Source organism: Ylistrum balloti, unplaced genomic scaffold, assembly GCF_031769215.1.
Source record: "Ylistrum balloti isolate Yb309-2 unplaced genomic scaffold, AGI_CSIRO_Ybal_v1 Utg370248, whole genome shotgun sequence".
Classification (NCBI taxonomy): domain Eukaryota; kingdom Metazoa; phylum Mollusca; class Bivalvia; order Pectinida; family Pectinidae; genus Ylistrum; species Ylistrum balloti.
The window spans coordinates 1,581,413-1,602,713 of NW_026782199.1; the positions used below are offsets into that span (position 1 = coordinate 1,581,413).

General features: G+C 34.0%; 1 protein-coding gene across 1 annotated transcript in view; it reads left to right on the forward strand.

The window, feature by feature from the left end:
- Positions 1 to 1,996: 1,996 nt before the first annotated feature.
- The window catches only part of LOC132552453 (protein patched homolog 1-like), a 50,697-nt gene continuing 31,392 nt past the window's right edge, over positions 1,997 to 21,301 (forward strand). The window contains exons 1-5 of the mRNA XM_060216620.1: positions 1,997 to 2,303; positions 2,880 to 3,072; positions 18,312 to 18,501; positions 18,695 to 18,764; positions 18,914 to 19,014. Coding sequence (XP_060072603.1) covers positions 2,202 to 2,303; positions 2,880 to 3,072; positions 18,312 to 18,501; positions 18,695 to 18,764; positions 18,914 to 19,014 — 656 coding nt within the window. The 5' untranslated portion in view covers positions 1,997 to 2,201. The remainder of the gene's footprint in view (positions 2,304 to 2,879; positions 3,073 to 18,311; positions 18,502 to 18,694; positions 18,765 to 18,913; positions 19,015 to 21,301) is intronic.

Genomic DNA, 21,301 nt, shown 5'->3' on the forward strand with positions numbered 1-21,301 from the left:
CTTTTTGTTGCTTTTTGTGTGTGTTTTTAAGGCTTCCACAACAACTGTGGCTTATTCATACAAAAACTAATGACAAAAGACACTGAAATGTCATACCATACCGTCGTCTAAAGCGAACCATTGATGAGTGTATCCAGTAGACCTGCCTGGGGCAAGAGATTACATTTAAAACAATATCGATGTAAACCATTTCAATATAATATAAACAATTTATTAAATTTTTTATTGAGTTTGATGAAATCTCAAACCTGTAATAGGTCAGTTTTGTTATCGACCTTTATTGTCTCGGGAGATATATTGAATTAAATTTTCAGCAAAGATATTCCACACAAGTTGTCTCACTTAGGGAGATCTACAAATGTGTAATTAAAAGTAGTCCGTATACATTTTGTTCAAATTTGCTTTTTATGACAAGCATTTTTAAATCACTTAGTGTTTTTTCTAGTTAGTTTGCTTAAATCCTAACTAAAAAATTACTCAAATCCGTCTTGCAAACAATTTTTTTCTTAAATGAAGTTACTATTTTTTATGAATATGATTTTTAAACATTTGTCTGGGCTTGGTTTTTCTTCGCGGTTTCTGTGATTCGATCGACTGTCAAAATTATTATAATCTACACAAGACCAAGTCCTCACTTTTATCTTGCTGTTTTTTTTATTCAATCAAATATAATGAGATCAAGCCGGTAGAGTCGGGCTGGCAAGAAACGCTGCTTTAATCTGATCTAGAATACAGGAAGGCGAAATTATAAAGAAACTGTTGAACCAACCCTTCGCTCTCCGGTCAAGTACATGTAAGCATTCTTGCCTACCGGGTGGGCTTATATGCGGTAAACATGACATATAAATATAGGGAGAGTGATAGGATCAATTAAAATAAAATTGTCTAAAATAAATTATTTCATATTTAATCTTGTCCCTTTTTAAAAACTGTAAACGCATGTCTCTCTCTTTAAAAAGTCAATGTCTTTAAACCTTGACAAGAGGTGGTATTGTAATACCATATAATTTATAAACAGTCTTCAGTCAATCATATATTGTGGTTTCCTAATGATCAATTCAGAAGTTTGACAGGTAAAACCTGGTGCATATAAGTAAACTTATTACAGATATATCACAAATGTACCTGGATCTGTTCGAATTGATACGTTGAATGGTTAGCTTTGCACAGAAACAGACCTGCTGTTGCTGATTCTTGAACTGTTTAAAATTTAATTGTGAGAAAATCTCCCGAACGGAATATGCATCATGTGATGAAGAAATCAGATGCTCTGTGTTCGTTCATACTTTATCCATAAATCACATCACTTTACCGCGGGAGGTTTGATAGGTCCTACTGCAATACACATTACAAGCTAACAGGGCTTTCCCGTGCACTATGAATACTACGATACGGCGGGACCGCACACGGAGACTCCATATTGTCTGCCGAGTATTATCAAATTAATGCACACTGAAAGCTATATTTTTCATATTCGGAGGGAAATACATGTAGCACTTAGATAAAATGCAACATCAAATTAATATAAATGTTTGTTATCGGCTTTTTAGGAAAGAACGAAATAGGGTAGCAATTAATATATTTTTCTGCTTAAAGATTAGTGTGATAGTGAATTAAAACTTTTTACTTCATAAAACTGTAAGACTTTCTTGGTGGGACAATGGCATCAGCTTGTGACATCTCGAATAGCTAGACCGGGCCACAATTATGTACACGACGACATATACAAAGAATGTTGTTTATTTGCCGTGGTGGAGGTTCCAACTTCTTGGGTGGTCCTCTCTCTGTGGCAAACCAGTTGCTAAGCAACAAATGTCGGGCTGCTGTTATTTGAGCAGTCCCATTTAAATTCAGCCAATCGGCGTGAAGATATGGGTGATCTTATCGTGTCAATCATGACCTGGAGGCGGAGCCGCAATGCAAATACTGAACTGTTACAGCCAGAACATTAGGAAAAGACGAGAGATCGGATGAGTGGTTCATGTGTTGGGATACGATTTATACTTGAATCTATGTCGAATTCAGAATGGAGATGTGGACTAATTAAGCATTTTGAATGTAACATGTTAAACATGTATAATGGTGTTACGGATCCTGTTGGAAATTGTTATATTTGTACGTTTAACCACGTGGGATAGAGCGTTAGACCTCGACTGTACTCCAATGTGATCTATTTTGCCCCATCGTTACAGGGAGCCACGATGACGGTTCGGAGAAAGGGAAACAACAAAGAACTTGAGGATGAATTGTTTACAAGGACTAGTTGGGTAAATGCTGAAGAGGCTTATAGACAAGTTAAAAAGGTAAGATTTGATGAAGAATTGTTGTAAACATTGAATCGCTCCGCGCTCCCCATGCAAATTTCGGGGCCTCTCTATATATATACATCAACTACGAGGTAAATATTCAGGGGTCACCCTTCTAGAGCCCAATACTGCCTCTGTACCCCCAACGGAGGCAAATCTGGTCTAAGATGTTTACAAAGTGTTTTGATATTTTTGAAAGAAACCTCCCAAGTCCCAAAAAGATCAACAATACATTGAATATTTAACCTGGCCCCAATCCCGTGTGTCGGCTGACACGCCAAATCTGAGCATTGTGTCGAACCATTCACCCGAGGGATGATTGATGATATTTCACTGAATATCAACAAGTGCACGTTTGCAAAGACATTTCATTGATAAAACTTGCCCAGTTTTGTCCCTAAGAATTACAGACACGTTCCTCATCTGTCGCCCCGGGAAAAACAATCCATTTACATACAACCGGTACGCCAGTACATGTATATATATATATAATAAACTTAGTGTTCTTTATACATATTCTTGTTGTTTTGATCACGAAGTAAATATTAAGTCGTTTTTTGTTTTATTTAACAGGGAAAAGCAGACGGCAACAAAAGTGCTTTGTGGCTACGATGTCACTTACAGAATTACTTGTTTGCCATCGGCAGTTTCATTGACTTACATTGTGGAAAAGTTCTTTTCGTGGGATTATTGCTACTCTCATTGTGTTGTGTTGGCTTGAAAACGGCTAAAGTAGAAACTAACATCGAGGAGTTATGGGTCGAAGGTAAGCCTTTAAATATACATTTCTGAATTTTCTTATTTATCGGGTAACAAAACCCTCCCTATGTTTTGAAGTGCCATTTGATCATCAGGCGTCCGCCATCTTGTGACCCAGAAACGAAATATTGGCGGTGTGTGGTCCCGGGTTTATTTTTGGAAGCAATGTTCAGTGGCTCATTATTTCACCAAATACTGCTTCCCCGATGGTATGTTTCGTTGAAACTTCGTTTAAATAAAATATTGTCGACAAATGAAAGTCGAATTTAGCGCCCTTTGTACTCTGAGGTTTAGTCAGCCTTAATCTGATCGATAAACTAAATATTTAGATGGTAGGCGAGTCTATATATTATAGCGTCGACTACCGGTCGAGTTCTAGTTTGAGGTAGAAACTGGCGGTTTGGTTTTAACAGACTTTTATGACATGTATACGGTGTTCTGAAGTGGAAGGTTTGACTGCAAAACAACAAAATTCTCCCTCGAGCCGAGAAACCAGTATATATGTATAACTGTTCTTCGCTACGGTTAACGAGATTACGTGTTCCGATATGCAAGCGAATTCAGGTCGAGGGGAGAAAGGCTATGTAGTGTGTCGAATGAATGGGATTGCTAGGTTTGAAATGTTAGATAATTAAATTTTACAACGTTTATTTCTAAAGGAACTGTATGAAACACGAGTATATAGCTAAAAAGGAAAGTATTAATGTAAAGAATTGAGGATCAAATATGGCTGCCCCATTACCTGACCGTCGGCTTCTTGAAAGCATTTGTACCAGTCACAATTGAATTTATAACAGACCACTGAGTGGGGAAGTTGGAGATATGGGAAGAAAACCAGTATTTGGTGGGGAAAAAGAGTTAAGTACAATTCATTGTAGATGAAAATATGTACATGGACGTACATATTTAAATACATTGTTATTTAATTTATTTAGGAATTGCAATTACAAAGTTTATAAACAATGTAATACATTATAACAGTATGTATATGATGATTTAATAGTTTCACAAATATATATAAGAAACATGTATGTTAAGTAGATACATGCACAATAATTTATAAGATCTGACACTTTTAAAAATTGTTTTAATTAAATTCAAATTCTTAAAACATCTGTCTATTTTTACATATTTTTTTCTTCTTCTACCTTGCCAGAAGAAGATTTTTTCACATAAACACATGGCCAGCACAATTGTGAATAAATTTAGAATTACATGCAAAATTAATTCAACTTTGCACCAAACCCTCAGGTGAAACCAACATTTGATAAATATTTAATTGCACAGCTGACTATGTTAAAAGGCTGTACAGTGTTATGCATTAGATAGTCTCTAGATTACTAATATTGATTTGGTAAAGATAGCATAGATTATAAAAAATATAATTGGCATGTTGAATTTCACCTTGGTAAATGAAAGAGAATTTTGCTCATATACTGTGAAAAAAAATCCAGTTCCTTTATAATGTGTTTTGTGTGTTTTAATTTTAAGGAAGGAATAATTACTGATATAGAGCTGTAAGAATTTGAAATGAGATCTTATGCAGACTGGTTGCACTGAATGTACTAGCATTTGACATATCATTTTAAGCTTCTGGTGTTATGTTCGCCGTTGGATGTTTTTTTCTCAATCCACCTTCATGAAAGGTTGAGTTGTGTGAACCCCTTTGTGTGAAAATCATTCTTTTTACTCAAGAAAACTCAGGTACTAAAAGGTGTATGATACAGCAGATGCTGAGGACTGTTTTAACTACTGGATAGTGAACTCACCTTATTCGCACACCTTTATATGCAGAACTGATTCATAGGATTCCTAGGATGGTCGTAAAAACGGGAAAAGGCTGGGGAAATGTTTTGTGTAGAACTTGGAGATAGGTTATCCAAGATAAAATACCCATATGCTCCCAGTTTCTTGAATGTAAAGTTTATAACATATACACCATCTGGTATTTTTGTTAAAATATTTATTTTGTTTTTATTATGCCTGGAGATGCAGTAACCCTATAAAATAGGAGTTAGATGTTGTGGAACCTGTAAGGTAACCAAAGTGCAAGAGTAAATACATCGTTTTACTCAAGCCGTGTGTATCGGGTTGTAAATTTATTCAAAGTGTTTTAGATTCAAATTCAAACATTTACTGACACAAATATGTATTTTAAAACTAGGTTATTGCACATATAAATTGAGAATAAGTCGAGAATGAAGTAAACAAAACTTTTGATTGTATATTTAAGTGCTGAACAGTTGAAAAAATATTCAGATTAGAGGTTTAGAATAGAATGAAATAGCTAAAGGAAAAGATGAACCTTTAATGTGCAAATTTTATTTTTGAAATTTTGACATTTGATTGACCTGAAATAGTTTTTACCTGATTTTTTTTTTTTTTTTCAATTTTAATGAATCTTGAGACTCATGAATAGATAGTTTAACTTAATACTTTGTGATCTTGAAAACAGCATAGACTTGAAAAATTTTGACCACTGCGGGCAGGTTCTTGATGATATTAAAACAATAATATTAAAACAATTCTCCATCAATATAGTAATGAAACAGACAACCAGCCTCAGAAATTCTGGTCAACGTCTATATATCTCTGATTATGATTGTAAATGAGAGGCACAGTTGACAGGGTCACTATCAGTTGAAGGACCGAGATAAAATGTGGTTATATGCAAACTGTCATTAAAGAAAAGTTCAACATGCCAGTGATCAGAATAATGATCTAAACAAGTTGTATTTATAATCAAGTGTATTTATACAGGTACAATGGCAATTTGATATAGTGTGGTCTTTTTAAGCAGGGAGGGTAAAATCTGTTAGTAAGTCTAAGGAGGTCTTTTTGTACAGGTAGGAAAAGAATTTAACAGCAAGGGTGGTCTTTTTATGCAGGTTTCACAACTACAATAAAAAAAGTAATAGCATTTTGTCATGAACAACTTGTCAACCAAAGTACAATCTCTGTATGTACCTACAAACTTTTTTTGAAAAGGTTATTATGCATAATTGAACAGAACTGACTGTGGACATGTGTGTGATAGACGCTGATCAGTGTATTGTCAAAGTCAGAGCTATGACTGAACACTGGCTCCAGCTATATCGCTGTATTGATAAAGCAATCGCTACAGGTCATGGTATTCAACAATGACAGCTTTTGTAAAGGGACCACACATGCTGGGAACTTCTAGACGGGCTTGGAGTTTTACATATTTTTAATGGCTAGAGTTACTAATGAATGAAGGAGTTTGAAACTTAATCAGATTGACAATTATCACTTTAAAAAAACCCTTAGGACAGTCTTTTTCAGCTTTTTATGACTATACTTTTTCAAATTTCAAAAGAAGTTATAACAAAGATGTTTAGAATATAAATGTTACATATTTATTTAGCTCTGTTAATTCCTCTTTTATTTTCTGTTAAAGTAAACATGTAGATTTTAATCTAGCCGATTCTTTATCTTTTATACCTGATCTTCAGCATGATTTGCTTCTAATCGTTTAAAGAAGAATATGCAGAAGACAAGGATTGTCTTGTTTTGCCTATCTTATCCGTATTAAACATTTCAACTGAAGTTAAATTGGAAAAAAAAACGTCATTGTTTTACAAAATCCAGTCTACAGTGTTGATTTTTGGGCTATGCAATATTAGTACAAGGAGCACATCCTCCCAAAATTTTCTTTCCTAAATTTCGCATTTAAAACTGTTCTCTTTGAAAACAGATGCATCCAGGTTCAATTTTGTTGAGGCAGTAAAATAACTGTGATTTTCACAGCATATAAATTTCTTGTGTAGAAGTTGTGTGGAAGGATTGCAGTGGGTTTTATTGTCAGTATAATGGAGCTGGTCTCGGCTGTAGTGTTAATGTACACAGGGGAGAGAGAAGAAGTGGCTCGGGCCTTTTTTATGTCAAGCCTTCTTATGTTGGAATGTGGAGAATGAATAGAGTCGGTCTTCTACCTTCGATATGAGGTGTCCTAGGGTTTTTGTATAAGTTTATATCCTTACACTACCAAGGATGGGATCTGTATGGTTCACTGGTCATGTATTGAAATCAGGGGGGGTTCGGTCATTATGTACCCAGGTCAGCAGCTGACCACTATCCAGCTATCAGGTAGATCCAGATGGAGGTTTTAAGTTCAGAAACTATGAATAAGACTATACTTATAAGGAAAAGTATAAAAAATTGCTTTAGTGATATATGTACTCGTCCTTCCTCCTATATCTTCACCCTACCCTTGTTGATAATGTGTGGTACTAGTTTTTATGATCATGTTTTCTTCAGAAGGAATTTTTCGTTATTGTAGAGCACATAGGGGGTAAACAAGTCACTGAAAGTTGATTACTTACTCGGTTTTCTAGTTCAGTTATAAAATGGAGTGTTTTGTGACATGGGTAAAACACATTAGAGTATGCTATGAATGAGTTTCCATTGTATAAGTTTTATCCAAATATACAAAATATCTAATAATCAAGACACATTGTGTATTTATCCCATGAAAAAAGACAAAGGGCCGACAAACAATTTCTGAAGCTGTGAGGGGATGGGTTTATTGCCAGACAATAGAAAAGTATTTGTTATTCTACAAAAAAGTGAAAGATATACAAATATGGGTGGGGTTATTGACAGACGTTGACATATATTGCCAGAAAAAATATGGTATGTATCTAAAGAAGTACATAAAGATGACGTCAAATTGCTTTTTATGCAAAATATTTCATGATTGATACCAATGAATTAAATACTTTGTGAATGTTGTTTAGAATATCTTAGTTATCTTGATAGATTTCAAATTTTTAGAAAAAGTAGCATACTTTTAGCTACTTAGAAATTCATACCATTTTTGGCTGAAAAAATAGGTTATGGTTTGTACTGTATTGAAAATTCATTGGATGAGACTTAACCTAACAAGTTACATCTAAAGATAAGTATATTACAGTAAAATCTGTATTCATTCTGGAATAAAATCTGGTGGAAAGCTTACCTGAACAGTACAGGTAAAATACAAAACAATTATTATTTACCTGGATTAAGCCCACCTCTTTACTCTGAGGCTGGTCAGTATGTCGGATGGTGTTGTTGTTGTTTACCTTGTTCTTATTTGGGAATGTGACATTATTCACTTAGATTGACCAAGATTTACATGGCGGGTGGTGTCGATGAAGCAGAAATCTCTCACTCTTCTGGAACACCTGGTCTGATTTTAATGTACTTTTTCCAGAGTTTTCATATAAATTTTTTTGTTCAGATTTTATCCTTGTTTTAGTGAATTTGAGTTTGAATGAAGATTCTGTTGACATGTCAGTATTTTCTTTATTGTATTTGAGTAAGAAGTAATTTGTTGGTTCTAAATCATTTTAACATAGTTTAACACATTAAACAATTTAGAGTTCATATTGTTTTTATTATTTTAATGAAAATGAGCCATATATCAAAATTTCTCCAGTTATTCTTTACATTGTTAAACAAATCTACAGTATTTAAGTCTAAATTTTTATAAAATTTCATGGTTTCAGTGGTATGTGTGCCTTTTATTCCAAGACAGTTTCTACTGTAATAAGACATAATTATATGCCATATTACGGCCTCAAATATGAATTCATTGTATAATTTATGTAACCTAAACATAAGTAAAGAAATATGATTTACGGATTTCTTTTATGCATCTCATAGTTTTTGTGTCATCATCCATTTTATTTTTAAAAGAAACACACAAACATGTATAAATTAGGATACACCAGGCAATAACAATTAATGAATATTCTATATTTACCTACAAAAGCATTTAGCATGTTTATCTTATTGACTCTACCTCACTGATATGTACCTACAATATATATTAGCATTATGAGAGAGACTTGCTATTTAGTGATAATTTACTGCCGTAACACTTGCTGAGACTGGCTGTGGTTATGTACACACAGTGATGTATTCCTCATCTCTATGTAAAATGCAGTCTTCACCGTAAACATATGCACCTCGTTAGTGCTTTTATTTCCATTTTAATAAATACCTAGGATTTAAAGCTCAAAGCTATGTAGCTAGTTTTTAACTGCTAACTTTTTGCATAAACCATCAAGATATAAGGCTTCTGTACTTAAAAAATAGGTTTCTATGCTGAGGAAATGAGTTTTTAGTTTGTTTGGAGTGTGTTTAGACGATGGGGCCTGTTTCTCCTGCTTAATGAATTCAAATGCATAACATCATGCACCTTGAGTTAAAACTTGGGATATGAAACCACACACAAACAGGCACATATGGCTAGACCTCTGAGACAGAGAGCACATTTCATGGATAAGGTTACCATCATCATTCAAGTAAACACGCCTCTGAACTTTTGGTACAAGATACGTTACCATCATCACATCAAAGTATATGATAAGTTTACCGTTGTCATGCCAATAAGCAAACCTCGGAGGTACAAGATAATGTCTCCATGTTCTGAAGATCATAGCATCTGAAGTCTTAGATATGTATACCATTGTCTTACTTAAAAATACCCTAAAAATGCATACCATAAATTGTTACCAAATGCACATCTAGGAACAGAATATACCATGCAAATATTAATGTCTTAATTCTTAACACACATGGCACATCTGAGAGGAAAGGTTATCATCATTCTTACAACTCGCCTCAAAAGAGATGGCTATTTTGTGTACCCTAATTTAGTATTGATAAACATACAAAGTTGTAATGCATGTACAAGGATAAATGGATGATTCAATATATTTGTATAATTACTTCTGAACCATGGGGACAGATACATTGTCATGGGTCTAGTAGATGACTTTCCACCCTTTCCAACATTTTGACAATGTTACAAACACAGAAACAGTAAAAAGCCATTTTTCTAAGGGAAAATAATTCCAAGTAAAAAAACTGGCATTGCTTCAGACAAGAAGTGGAATGCTATGTTTTTGAAACTACCTAGATATAGCAATTTGCAAGAAAATCTTCCACTTTGAGTCCAGAATTAATTAGCAACTTGTTGTGTTACTACTTGTTGTCTATTCAAGCTGATGAACTAAACATTGTGAGCACTTCAGTTTCCCCTCAGGTATATATATTGATAAGTAAATATGGTGTTAATGCTTATAAGTATGAAATACAAAAAGATCATAATGGAATCTGAAATAAATGATCAGTGTGTTGATTAAAAATCCTAAGTAGTCATAAAACCTACACAAAATGATACACAATACAGTATAGAATGACAGGAGATGAATTACTTGTCTCAGGTGAGTAGGACAATAGCTTATTTACATTAATGTGCTGTAGGTTGGGTGTCCTTACTCTACACACGTATGATGAATGGACATGGCCTTCTCAGTAAGCTTCATGTAGGTCCAATCTACTTGAGGTAAAACAGCTGCATGGTCAGGAAAATTCACCTACGTCAACCAACTGGAGATGTCCATTGTCTTTGACATTCACTGTAGTCTAATGGGTTGACCTGGTGACAGTGTTGGTCAAGCATGGTGGAGCTGGCCTATAATCCAGCACTGGATATAAGTCAGGCCTAGACACATTCCTGTCTGGTCAGTTATGCACACTAGTCAAAAGATTTAGTGATTAATTAGAGTTGTCTCCCTTGCGAGTCAGCAAACTGCAACTATTTTGATTCTCTTTGAATATTGATTTGAACTAGGATAATAAATATGGGTATCAGGCATTCTAACTCACCTCTAAGCTTAGACAATATCAAGCTACTATCATCCTGTGTCACATTTAAATGATATATATAAGTCAATATATATTAACTCTTCTTTGATGTAACATTATCAAAGAATCTTTATAATTGCTTTGATTTTTAAAGACTCAAATACATTGTATTCTGATATAAATTCACATAAAAAGTCACATAATTTACTAGATAATGCTGTTAAAATCCTACCTTATGGTCATGTCTCTCTCAATTTGTCTTTAGTTTGCCTTCCCTGTCTCAATTAATTTAAGTAGTAGGGGTTGAAACATCAGGAGGAGACAAGGTGCTTTAGTCAATGGATAAATGATTCAGACAAGTATTTCAGAGGGCTGGGTTATTAATAATATTGTCCAAATTATAATATTGCTATAGAACATCAGCACCACACACACATCTCTCGATATTTATAATGAGATGTTTACATAGCGCCAGGATTATTGGGTCGTTTAAATGCCACTTCCCCTCTTGTATAGGTCTATCTTGGTTATGTTTTAGTGTTTCGGAAGGTCCCACAGTGTTATGTAGGGAGGATAGATTTAATGTTGAAACCTTTCAGTATAAAGTTGATGTGTATCTGTATGGGGGTTGACATCCACACACCTCAGACCACCTAGATTGCAGCCCTAACATTAAGGCTGGCTTAGGTAAAATGCTTTGTACCATGTTATAGAGTTTTTGATGAGAAAGATTATGACTCGAATGTCAGAAATTTGTTTTAGTTGATGTATGGCTGTACTTGCTCACTGTCAAGCCACAAGTTTCATGAAAGATAGTGCCCTAGTATATTTATTTCATTTGCCTGTGTGTTTTATAGTGGTGAATGGGAGATTCTCCCTCCAACATCAACAATGAAAAGGTTGGAAGTTTTAAACTCATTATACAGCAAACTTTCACACAAGGTTAAAAATAGGATGACTTTGCCATTTCTTTCTCAGATAAGTGTTTTACAAGGTAATGGAAATAGAAGATAGAAAAATATATGTTGTTTACAAACAATGTTTCAAGAAATGTAATGCATATGCTGTGATTTATCTTCCTTCTCAACTAAGGCACAAATCGGGCTGGATGAATTGAACACAACCTGTTAGTGAGAAAAATTAATGTATTTTATTATTAGGAAAAATAATCTGTACAATTTTGGATTTGACGGAATTTAGAAAATCTGTGGTTAAAGATATTACCATATTTTGTGTACTTCCGAATTGATACATTCAGTGTGCTGAATTAATGTACTTTATTAATACAATAATTACAACAAAGATTTTTATATTAATGTTTTCAGGTATTTGTGAAACTGTCTTTATTGATAAATATTAAATTCATGGCTTCAATTTGAAATCCATCCATTTTTTCTTTGATGAGAAATTCACACTGTGACTATACTCTGCTGTCTAATTAAGAAGTTAGAATTGAAATGGTAAAAAACACCAAAATGTCGTTAATGCTAGTTCAAATTAAATATTGTTTGAAATATTATTTCATTGTGTGAAACAGGTATGATATTTAATGTTTTTAAAAGGTGAAACAAGTGTAATTTTGCATAAATATATGTTCAGGAAGATAACAAAACTCATTACAGCTGGAATTTTGATGATAAAAATCATTGCATTAAGAAAGGATGATGTTAAATAACAAGAGATCTACATCAGAAAATAAATTAAACGTCAAACGATGAAGGGCACACTGAATTTGTATAGATAGACATAAAAATCCACCCATTATAAGACTTTTCGAAAAGAGAATAAATACAACCATACAGTTATTGCTTCTAAGTATTACAGTAGACTTAATTGAAGAGAAACTTGGATTTAATGATAGAAGATGGTATTTGATGGTATCCTATAGGGTGAACATACCAATATTACTTATCAAGGTGGGTGTGCAAAACTTGGTGGCTTTTGGCAAAGTGCCACTCTGTGCCACCTGTCACCTAAACACCTATTCAAGATTCTTCAAGTATCAGAATGCATTGCATGATATTAGGAGTGAGCAAATCTTTCCCTAATTTAAGTTTTTCTTATCAGGTCTTGTCAATCAAATGTATTACAAATGTTTTATGTGGTCTGGTATTGCTACAAGAGCGGTTAAACCTCATCTTAATTTCTATAATTTCTTTATCATTTTTCGATCAGACATTTCAGTCAAATGTCTTTTTTCTGATTTTTCACTGCCTCTGTCAGTTAGTAGATTGATTATGGACACTGTTGGCTTGGTAATGTATAAAAACTAAAAACAGTGATTATGGAATCAGGCTTCGCCAACACTACTTCTGATTTTATCAAATTTAGTGGAAATACTGCAGGTAGTAGTATACTATCGATGTAGTGAGAACGATTTCATACAGTAGAGAATTCCAAGCCCACTGGATTCTGGACTTCGGAATTTTGAAAGCACAGTAGCTTTTAATATTGGGAAAACTTGGAAAAACTGAGGTAGTCAGGCAGGGAACCAAAACAGATTTACAGGTTTCAAGTCAGTCAGATAAATTTAGGGTTTTTAAGGTTCTCTGGAATGTACAACTATGTAAAACTGATTTTGATTTTGGTTTTTAGAAAACAATGACCTTGGTGAAGGTGACTTAATATGTCAATAAAATGTGATGTTTATTAAGGACTTTGTGTCAGTACTAAGCCGATGTTACATTACAGAACAATCACACTTCTGTTATCTGTATCAAGAGCTTTGTTTTTCTGCAAAAATATTTTGCTACAGAATCACATTGTTGCCTCTTAGGTTTTGCTTGGTTTTGACTGGCTGTATGGATCTGCTGATCAAGGTTTTGGCAAGCTCCATCAGATCACTAAGAGGTTGAAGGACGTTGAGGAATGTTTATTCAAGCGTTCACCCAGTTTTATGTTAGAGGAAATGACCAGACTATGACAAACTACCATTTGTGAAATGTATAATTGCAAATTTTTGTACCATTAATGTCTTTTCATTGCATGTCACTACGATTATGATGACAACCTTAAAACTTTCTCATTGTCTTCATAAACGTCAATTTTAGAGTCCATCAAAATTTTAATATATATAATTTCCAAAGTTTGACCATTCTTGAAGAATAGATATCCAAGAATAGTATGAAATGAAGATAATTGATGAAACACATTTTGGTGTAATTGATTTGAAAATAATTCTTTTATGTCAGAAATACTATTAAAAACCATAGTACTTAATACTTTTACATGGTTAGGCATAAATTGTAGCATATTACATGTCAGGATGCTTTGATATAACCTGAATTCCACAGGAAGGGTTTCATTGTTTGGCAAAGCATATTCCACATGTATCATAAAATGGTATCAGGTAATGAGTTTTGTAAATGGAATCACCTTTTCCTAGTTGTGAGTGGTTTATAGCCTCCGAATCAGCATGTGGAAGATAAGGACTTGGTAGAGGATAGATCCCTTCAGTCCTATCAAGTACGACCCAGGAACTAAACTTGGGCCAAGGCTTGGGGTTGTTCATATCTCTCAGCTTTCAAACTGACTTTTTTATGACTTTTGCATTGAAGCAGGTAACAGAAATCTCAACCAGTACAAGATATTTCAGGGTTTGACTGTTAAATTTTACACATTAGGAGTTACTCTTTACATGTTTTCAAAACTTTTTTTAGAGGATGGAGATAATTAGATTTTACACATTAGGAGTTACTCTTTACATGTTTTCAAAACTTTTTTTAGAGGATGGAGATAATTCAATTTTACACATTAGTACGTAGTTAGTCTTTACAACTTTTCAAAACTGTTTTTTGAGGATGGAGATAATTAGATTTTACACATTAGGAGTTAGTCTTTACATGTTTTCAAAACTGTTTTTAGAGGATGAAGATCACTATATTTTACAAATTAGGAGTTACTATTTATATGTTTCCAAAACTAATTTTAGAGGATGAAAATTATCAAAAGAGAGGTTTTGTGATCAGTTGAGTTGATTTGCATGTATATCTTTTCCATAACAGAAGTTTTTATGCCGAGTAAGGCAGCTTATTTCTGTAGCAGAAGTTTCATACCAAATGTGATAGACCAGTTCATTTATTATACTGATACTGAAACTTCATTAGAAACCTTCTTTTTGAAGTACATGTAAAAGAAATGTCTTGTTACTTTTTTCCTGTAATAAGCCCAGGGGCCCTACACATTGCATGGTAGACTTATTACGGGGCATTGAAACAGTTTGTCATTAAATCTGCAGAGTATGTGAATAAAGAAAAATGAATAGAAATAAAACACCTCTGTTTTACATGGATGAGATTATTATCAGGCACAGACTTATTGTAGGTATTCGCTCGGTGGAGTCAATCCAGTCAATTCTGTAAACTTTATTCTCCAACTATGTCCATCATTATTTGTTTCTATGGTGTGTTTGTATCTGTGAAGTTATTGTGTGTGGTTTTTTTTTATTTGTATTCTAAACATATGCTGGAATTATAAAACTTTTTGAAATTCTTCTTAATGACTAAAAAATGACACTTGAACTACTTCCTTTTGTCCTTTCCTTGGTTATGGATATTCTGCGGCTAAAGTCTCTTTATGAATCAATTTAAACTAAGGTGTTGTGTTGGACCCTGTTGTGAGGTCAAGTGGCGGGTGGTCAGGTGGATTAGCTAGAAGACAACCATTACTGGGTGTGGTGGTGAATGTGCTCTGTACCATTATGTGGTTTGGCCACAATTAAACTTGGTCCTGTATATGCCACCCTCCACATCTCTTACTACTGGACAGGTGACATAAAAGTGCTCTCTCATTCATCCGTTGTAGGACTTTACAATAGCTGTTGAGCCAAACTCTGTTCATTTCACAGAGGTGTTAGCAGGGGTCTCTGTAATTCATGTTCATTGATGCACAGGCTGACTGAGAAGTTAGGTCAACGAATACTAAGAAAACTATAATTTTTACCTTTTTCACCTTCATGGAAAAGAAATTGTCATATTTTTGTAGTTTCTGATACTGAAACTTTGTTGATAGTCATCATGTATGAGTTTTGTTGTCCAATGCCATAGGTAATGGGTACTTGACATTTTAAGTTAATGAATTGTTTCATGAATGAAAGTTTAACCACACAACAAGCAATCTCTCCGTTTAAAAAAATTGCATGTCTACAGAACATTTATTTGAAAATTTGTGACAGAACTTTTAAACTTGTCGAAACATTTACATTGATGGAGGCTGCCACTTCTCCGGAAAATGGTTCCTCTTGTCACTGAGATCTCATGTGAAGAAGGAATGAAATTAGTCCCTGTGCTAAACTTGTTTTTAAACCGTTTAAAAGAATCAGTCTGAATGGTGTTGTAGAGTTTGTACTGGAGGAAACGGGAAGTTGTAGGTGGTGATTCCACTAACGACTTTCACCCTTGACCCTGTATTGTTATCTAAAAACTACATTGGGTGTAGGTGCGGGTTGCGATGCCAGTCATTGACATAGGCCATAGGTGTATGGATATTGGACTCTGAAGTTGTGTTGTTACTACTTTAGCACTCTGTACATTTTTTATGGATTCAGTAGAAAGTAAACTGATACAAATTTCTGAGAACAAAGTTATGTTAATATCTGTAAGTTATAAAGATATCCTTCATTTCTGTCAGAGATTATTAGCTGTAACTATAATTAAAAAAAAAACAATATGGAAAAATTCAAAAATTGTTGAATTGGAAAACTGAGAAGAATCATCCAAAAATGTTCATTAGGCATTGTGATAATTAACAGATATTACATATATGACCTCATTATTTGTACAGAAAAAATTCTCCAAATATCACTTTGTTTTGGAGAGAAGAAATACACTGACAGGAAAAGTAAGACAGTCAAGTAAACAAGGTTGATCGGTTTTGGGTTTGATGGACAGGCCTAGGACATGGCTTTGCCTTAGTACACAAAAAGCATGGCCAGTGGTGTTCCCCACACAAGGTACTATGATAGTGTAGAGAAACAGGTCGACCAACTCACTGTACCTAGCATGTGGATTGTATAGTGTGCCTGGAAGCTAGGCAAAGAGAGAGGGCCACACACAGAGATGTGGTTTATTTGCTATTCCGATCATGTGGACCAATGAGAAAGGACTCCCCCACCTGTGACGTGCTAGTTTGAGGTCTTGCTAGAGGCAGCGGAGGTTTATATACACTACACAAACTAAAGTATAACATCCAGTAGCTAAATCTTGTTGCCTCTTTCAGTATGGTGTTACAAAATGTAACTAGGACAAAAGTAAACAATTTGATTTGTAGGTCTAACTTACTTTACTCTCACTGGTCTTGTAGTTGTCTGCCATTAGGTTTTGACAAAAAACTGTGGAGTTTAATGTGTGACGGAGCAGAATTGATTCATTCAAGCTCCAGATGTTTTATTAGCTTAATGTATTAGAAGAAATGGTGTGGTACAAAGTACAGTAGCCACCATATCCCACACTACACTAGTGTTACAACATTTAATACGCCTTGGTGGTGTTCTACCTCCAAGAGGGCAGCGAAGGTCCCACTCCACAAAGCTTCATTACCCTTGTGATACAAACATTACCATTCCCAACATCAGCTGCATTACTGAAAAATTTACATCCATGATACACTGTTTGGTAGTGATATTGATATCTACAAGTATGTGAGTTTTCAACATAGTTTATGGGTATGAAAAAAATCATTTAGTTTTTGAGTTAGTTGAGATAAGCTGATGGAATATCAACAAAGACTGGTTTATATACATATATATGTAATAGAGATTTGAAGTTTTAAAAAAAGATTTTATTAAGCTGTTTATTTTTATCATTTATTTAACGGAAAAAAATATTAAAGAACTAGGAATTTAAACAGCTTCAATTTGTATTAAATCCAAGGAGGTCTATGTGCTTTAATTGAAATTTCCTTACGATGGAGGTGACGTTTTTAGGGTGAATCACCGGCTCAATAAGCATTATGTTTGAGATGTCAGTGTTATTTAGTATCAAGGTGTATGAAAGGATGGCGATGCCACCTAGAATGTCTGGTGTTATTTATGAAATGGGAATTGCTTTCGGTCATGACCAAGCTTCATAGTAGCTCAGCAATGACATGCTGTTTTCTTTGAGACGGTTTTGTACACCTTGTATAAATAGAGACATACAGAAAATAGGTCTTCTGTGACAATTTCCTGTCAAGGCTGAACAATATCTTTATGGCTAATTGAAAAAAGAAGTTGATGTGCTTAAAGACACATTTTTGTAATCATTTTAATTTTCTGTCATAGATTGACAGAAAAAGAACTTTGGTTTTATAAGTATGGAGAAAAGTTGGTTTACATGTCCTGTGAATCATATATGTGAGGACTTTCTAGTCAGGCCCTTTATTACAGTCTATGATGTTTACAAATTATTTCTTATTTGACAAAAATAATAGTGATTCTATTGATGTGGAATTCAACGTGAAGACTGTCTTGATACAAAAATTAGTACATTAAATCATAAAATTCAAACACTTTTTATGTAATTGTTTTAATTGTTTGATGTGGCATTTTGTTAGATTTCACTAGAGTTTTGATATGTTGGTATAACGGGATTTTGTTATTTTTTCTTACAGAGGGAGGTCGTTTGGAGGAAGAGTTGGATTATACACGAAATACTGTAAATACAGGAAGTGGAATTACTAGTGAACTTATTATACAGACTCCTAAAGTAAAGGGTAGTAATTTATTAGACGTGCAATCGATGCAGCTTCATTTAGAAACATTACGAAAAGTTACACAGATTGAAGTGGATATGTTTGAACAGTAAGTATTAAAAGAGTGAGATGAAAAATTACTTGATTTCAGAAATAAAATATATTTTATAACAGTAAATATGGACTCAAATCTCAAATTTTGTTTTATACAAAAGTGTAAAGATAGGTTTCACATCAAACATAGATATATTTTTCTTCCAATAGGGTTTTTTATTTGTCACAAAACTTTCTTTGTTTTTCAGATCATGGAATTTTAAAGATTTGTGTTTTGTAGCTGATTTTCCAGAATTTGAGGACTTGTATTTAAATGGAGTAAGTATCTAAATTCTCAGTTTTTTTCTAGTCATTTTACTCAATTAAAATATGTAATACAACAAAGAGAAATTTAAGAAAATATCAAATTTCTTTTAAAGAAATGTTTTTATTGTTTTAAATGAGATTTTTTTTTTGTTAAATTTCAGATTTTAAGCAATATAGAACCATGTATTATTATGACCCCATTAGACTGTTTTTGGGATGGTTCCAAACTTTTGGGACCTGAACGAGATTTCCATCCAGAGTTGTGAGTATTAGTTTTATCTTGTATACATTTACAACAAATCAAGGAGATTAATTTGTGCAGTTTGTTAATTAGTCATGACAGATTCAACAACATCATTGCCATAACATAACGCTATGAAGGAAATTTCGATAATAGATTTCCAGGTCTGATTTAGATATTGCCTAATGATTTCATGGCATCAATCTAGGTATAATCAAGGTTTAGCAACTGTACTGTCATTCTCTTTAGGTAAAACTGGAATATGTTTCTTAATTTGAACCTCACTGTATTGTTTAAAATTTGGTTAAAAGCAGAGTTAATTTTCTTTCCAAAGAATAATTTTTTATGATATGATGATTTTCAGATAATTTTATATGAAATATATGAAGGCTATGAAAGTGCCATGTAGTTTTTCATTTGGAAAGTAGGTTAAAAAGAAAACAAAATGGGAAGAAAGCATCATTTCTCTTTTTATTTAAGAAAATATAAAAACTGAATTTTGTCTGGAGAGATAAGAGATGTAGTAACATAAGCTTATCTTGGCCTCCGTAATTGAGGTTATTTGACTGACAATAACTACCCCGGGGAATTTAAAGCTTATCAGTTAAACTAGAAAGTCAAAAACTGTACTTGCATGCTCCAAGGCCTGGAGGAGTAATCATCTGCTCTTGTCCAGTTAGTGCCTGGCGGACACCTGCTCACCATTCTAATGGTCAGTTTGTGGGTGGTCAGTATAGCTGGGTTGACAGATTTCTACCAGATTGTATATATAAATGATAACAGAAGTGGTGTAAAGTTCATTTAATGCTTGCCTTCCCTCCAAGTGCTCCATGCAAAATAGATAAAACCTGCCCTAGCTTGCCTGCAAATCTGAAGCGCTATACCAAGGACCACCATTCAAGATTTTTTTCTTTGGCGAGGCTTGAAGGATAAGAAGTTTTGATCCATATAATATCAGGCGGCCATTATAGTTAGGGAGTGTTACAGTTAGAATTTATAGGCAGCCAGGAGTCCTTGACAAAGAGGGTGTAAATGAATGAGTGACTGCAATTCAAAGCAGGTTCACAGTGTGCTAGGGAGTAGACGGCCATATCCTCTAACATACCAGACGTAGCATGGAGCTGTGTTTCTCATACCATTTCAATAGGGTTGGGGGCAAACTTCTAATGAAACTAGTGTGTAATTCCTCTTCATTAACTGAGCTCATTGTTTGGGCATAGCTTCACTAAAAACTGGTTTGAGGAGATGGAACGGTAGGAGATTATACCTCTGTCTTATAAATGACACTTCAATAGTGCAAAGTCAGAAACTATGTATATCTTCAAAGGCAGAAACATTGGTACTTGGTTATATGTGTTATGAGGTTGCATTTCTGTTTTTGTAAACTTTCATAACCAAAACCAAAAATATTTAATACAGATGTCTAAAACAATTAGGTTGATCTGCATTGTTATTGCTTCATATGAATTTGTTCATTAGTTCAGAAGATTGAATTAATATTACATTAGTCTGATTTTAAGTTGAAATGAAATACTGGTTAAGCAATTAATATCAAGCACCTGCAAGAAACTTTGGAATACAAAAAACAGAACTTGTTAGCTCTCAGACTATAGAAAAGTAAATGTAAGAAAAATAAAGATAAGCATACGGTAATGTTTAATTTCACTGATAAAAGAAGTTTGTTCTCTATAGCAGTAAGGTAGGTGTCTTCACAGGATAAAACCATTACACAGAGAGATACCAACTTAATGTTTACATAGCTGGGAGTTTCAACTGGAAATGTGAAGAATGAGAGCTCTAGGATAAGGGTAAATTGTGTAGATGTGGGTGGTCTAGCGGAGGTCAGGTCTTCTTATGTATGCTAATGGAAGGCAATTTTTTCTGTCTCCCCTTTCCTGAGCAGTGGGGGTTTGTTCTCTGTTAGTGTTGGAGATGGGTATCTGTATGTGGATTCCTCTCATTTCATTGGCTATTCCTGATCTACCAGATTCAAAACAGTTGTAACTGTTTAGATACCAAGATCTTCCACCTATCTGATACCAGTTGACAAATCATCTATTAATCTCAAAATTTATAGGTGAATTTTTTTATCATGGATGTGATATCTTTTACTTTATATATAGACTGATACTCAGAGGTAGGCAAAACCCCTTCAGATTTATCAGTATTTCAAGCCATGTGCAATGCTTTTCCCAAACTTGTGTTTATAGAATGTGAGTTTCCTGTTTACTTCACTAGTTTATAGTTATCCCTTTAAAATGTTCATTACTTCAGATCTGTTTGAAGTGTATTTTTTTGGCAGAAATCA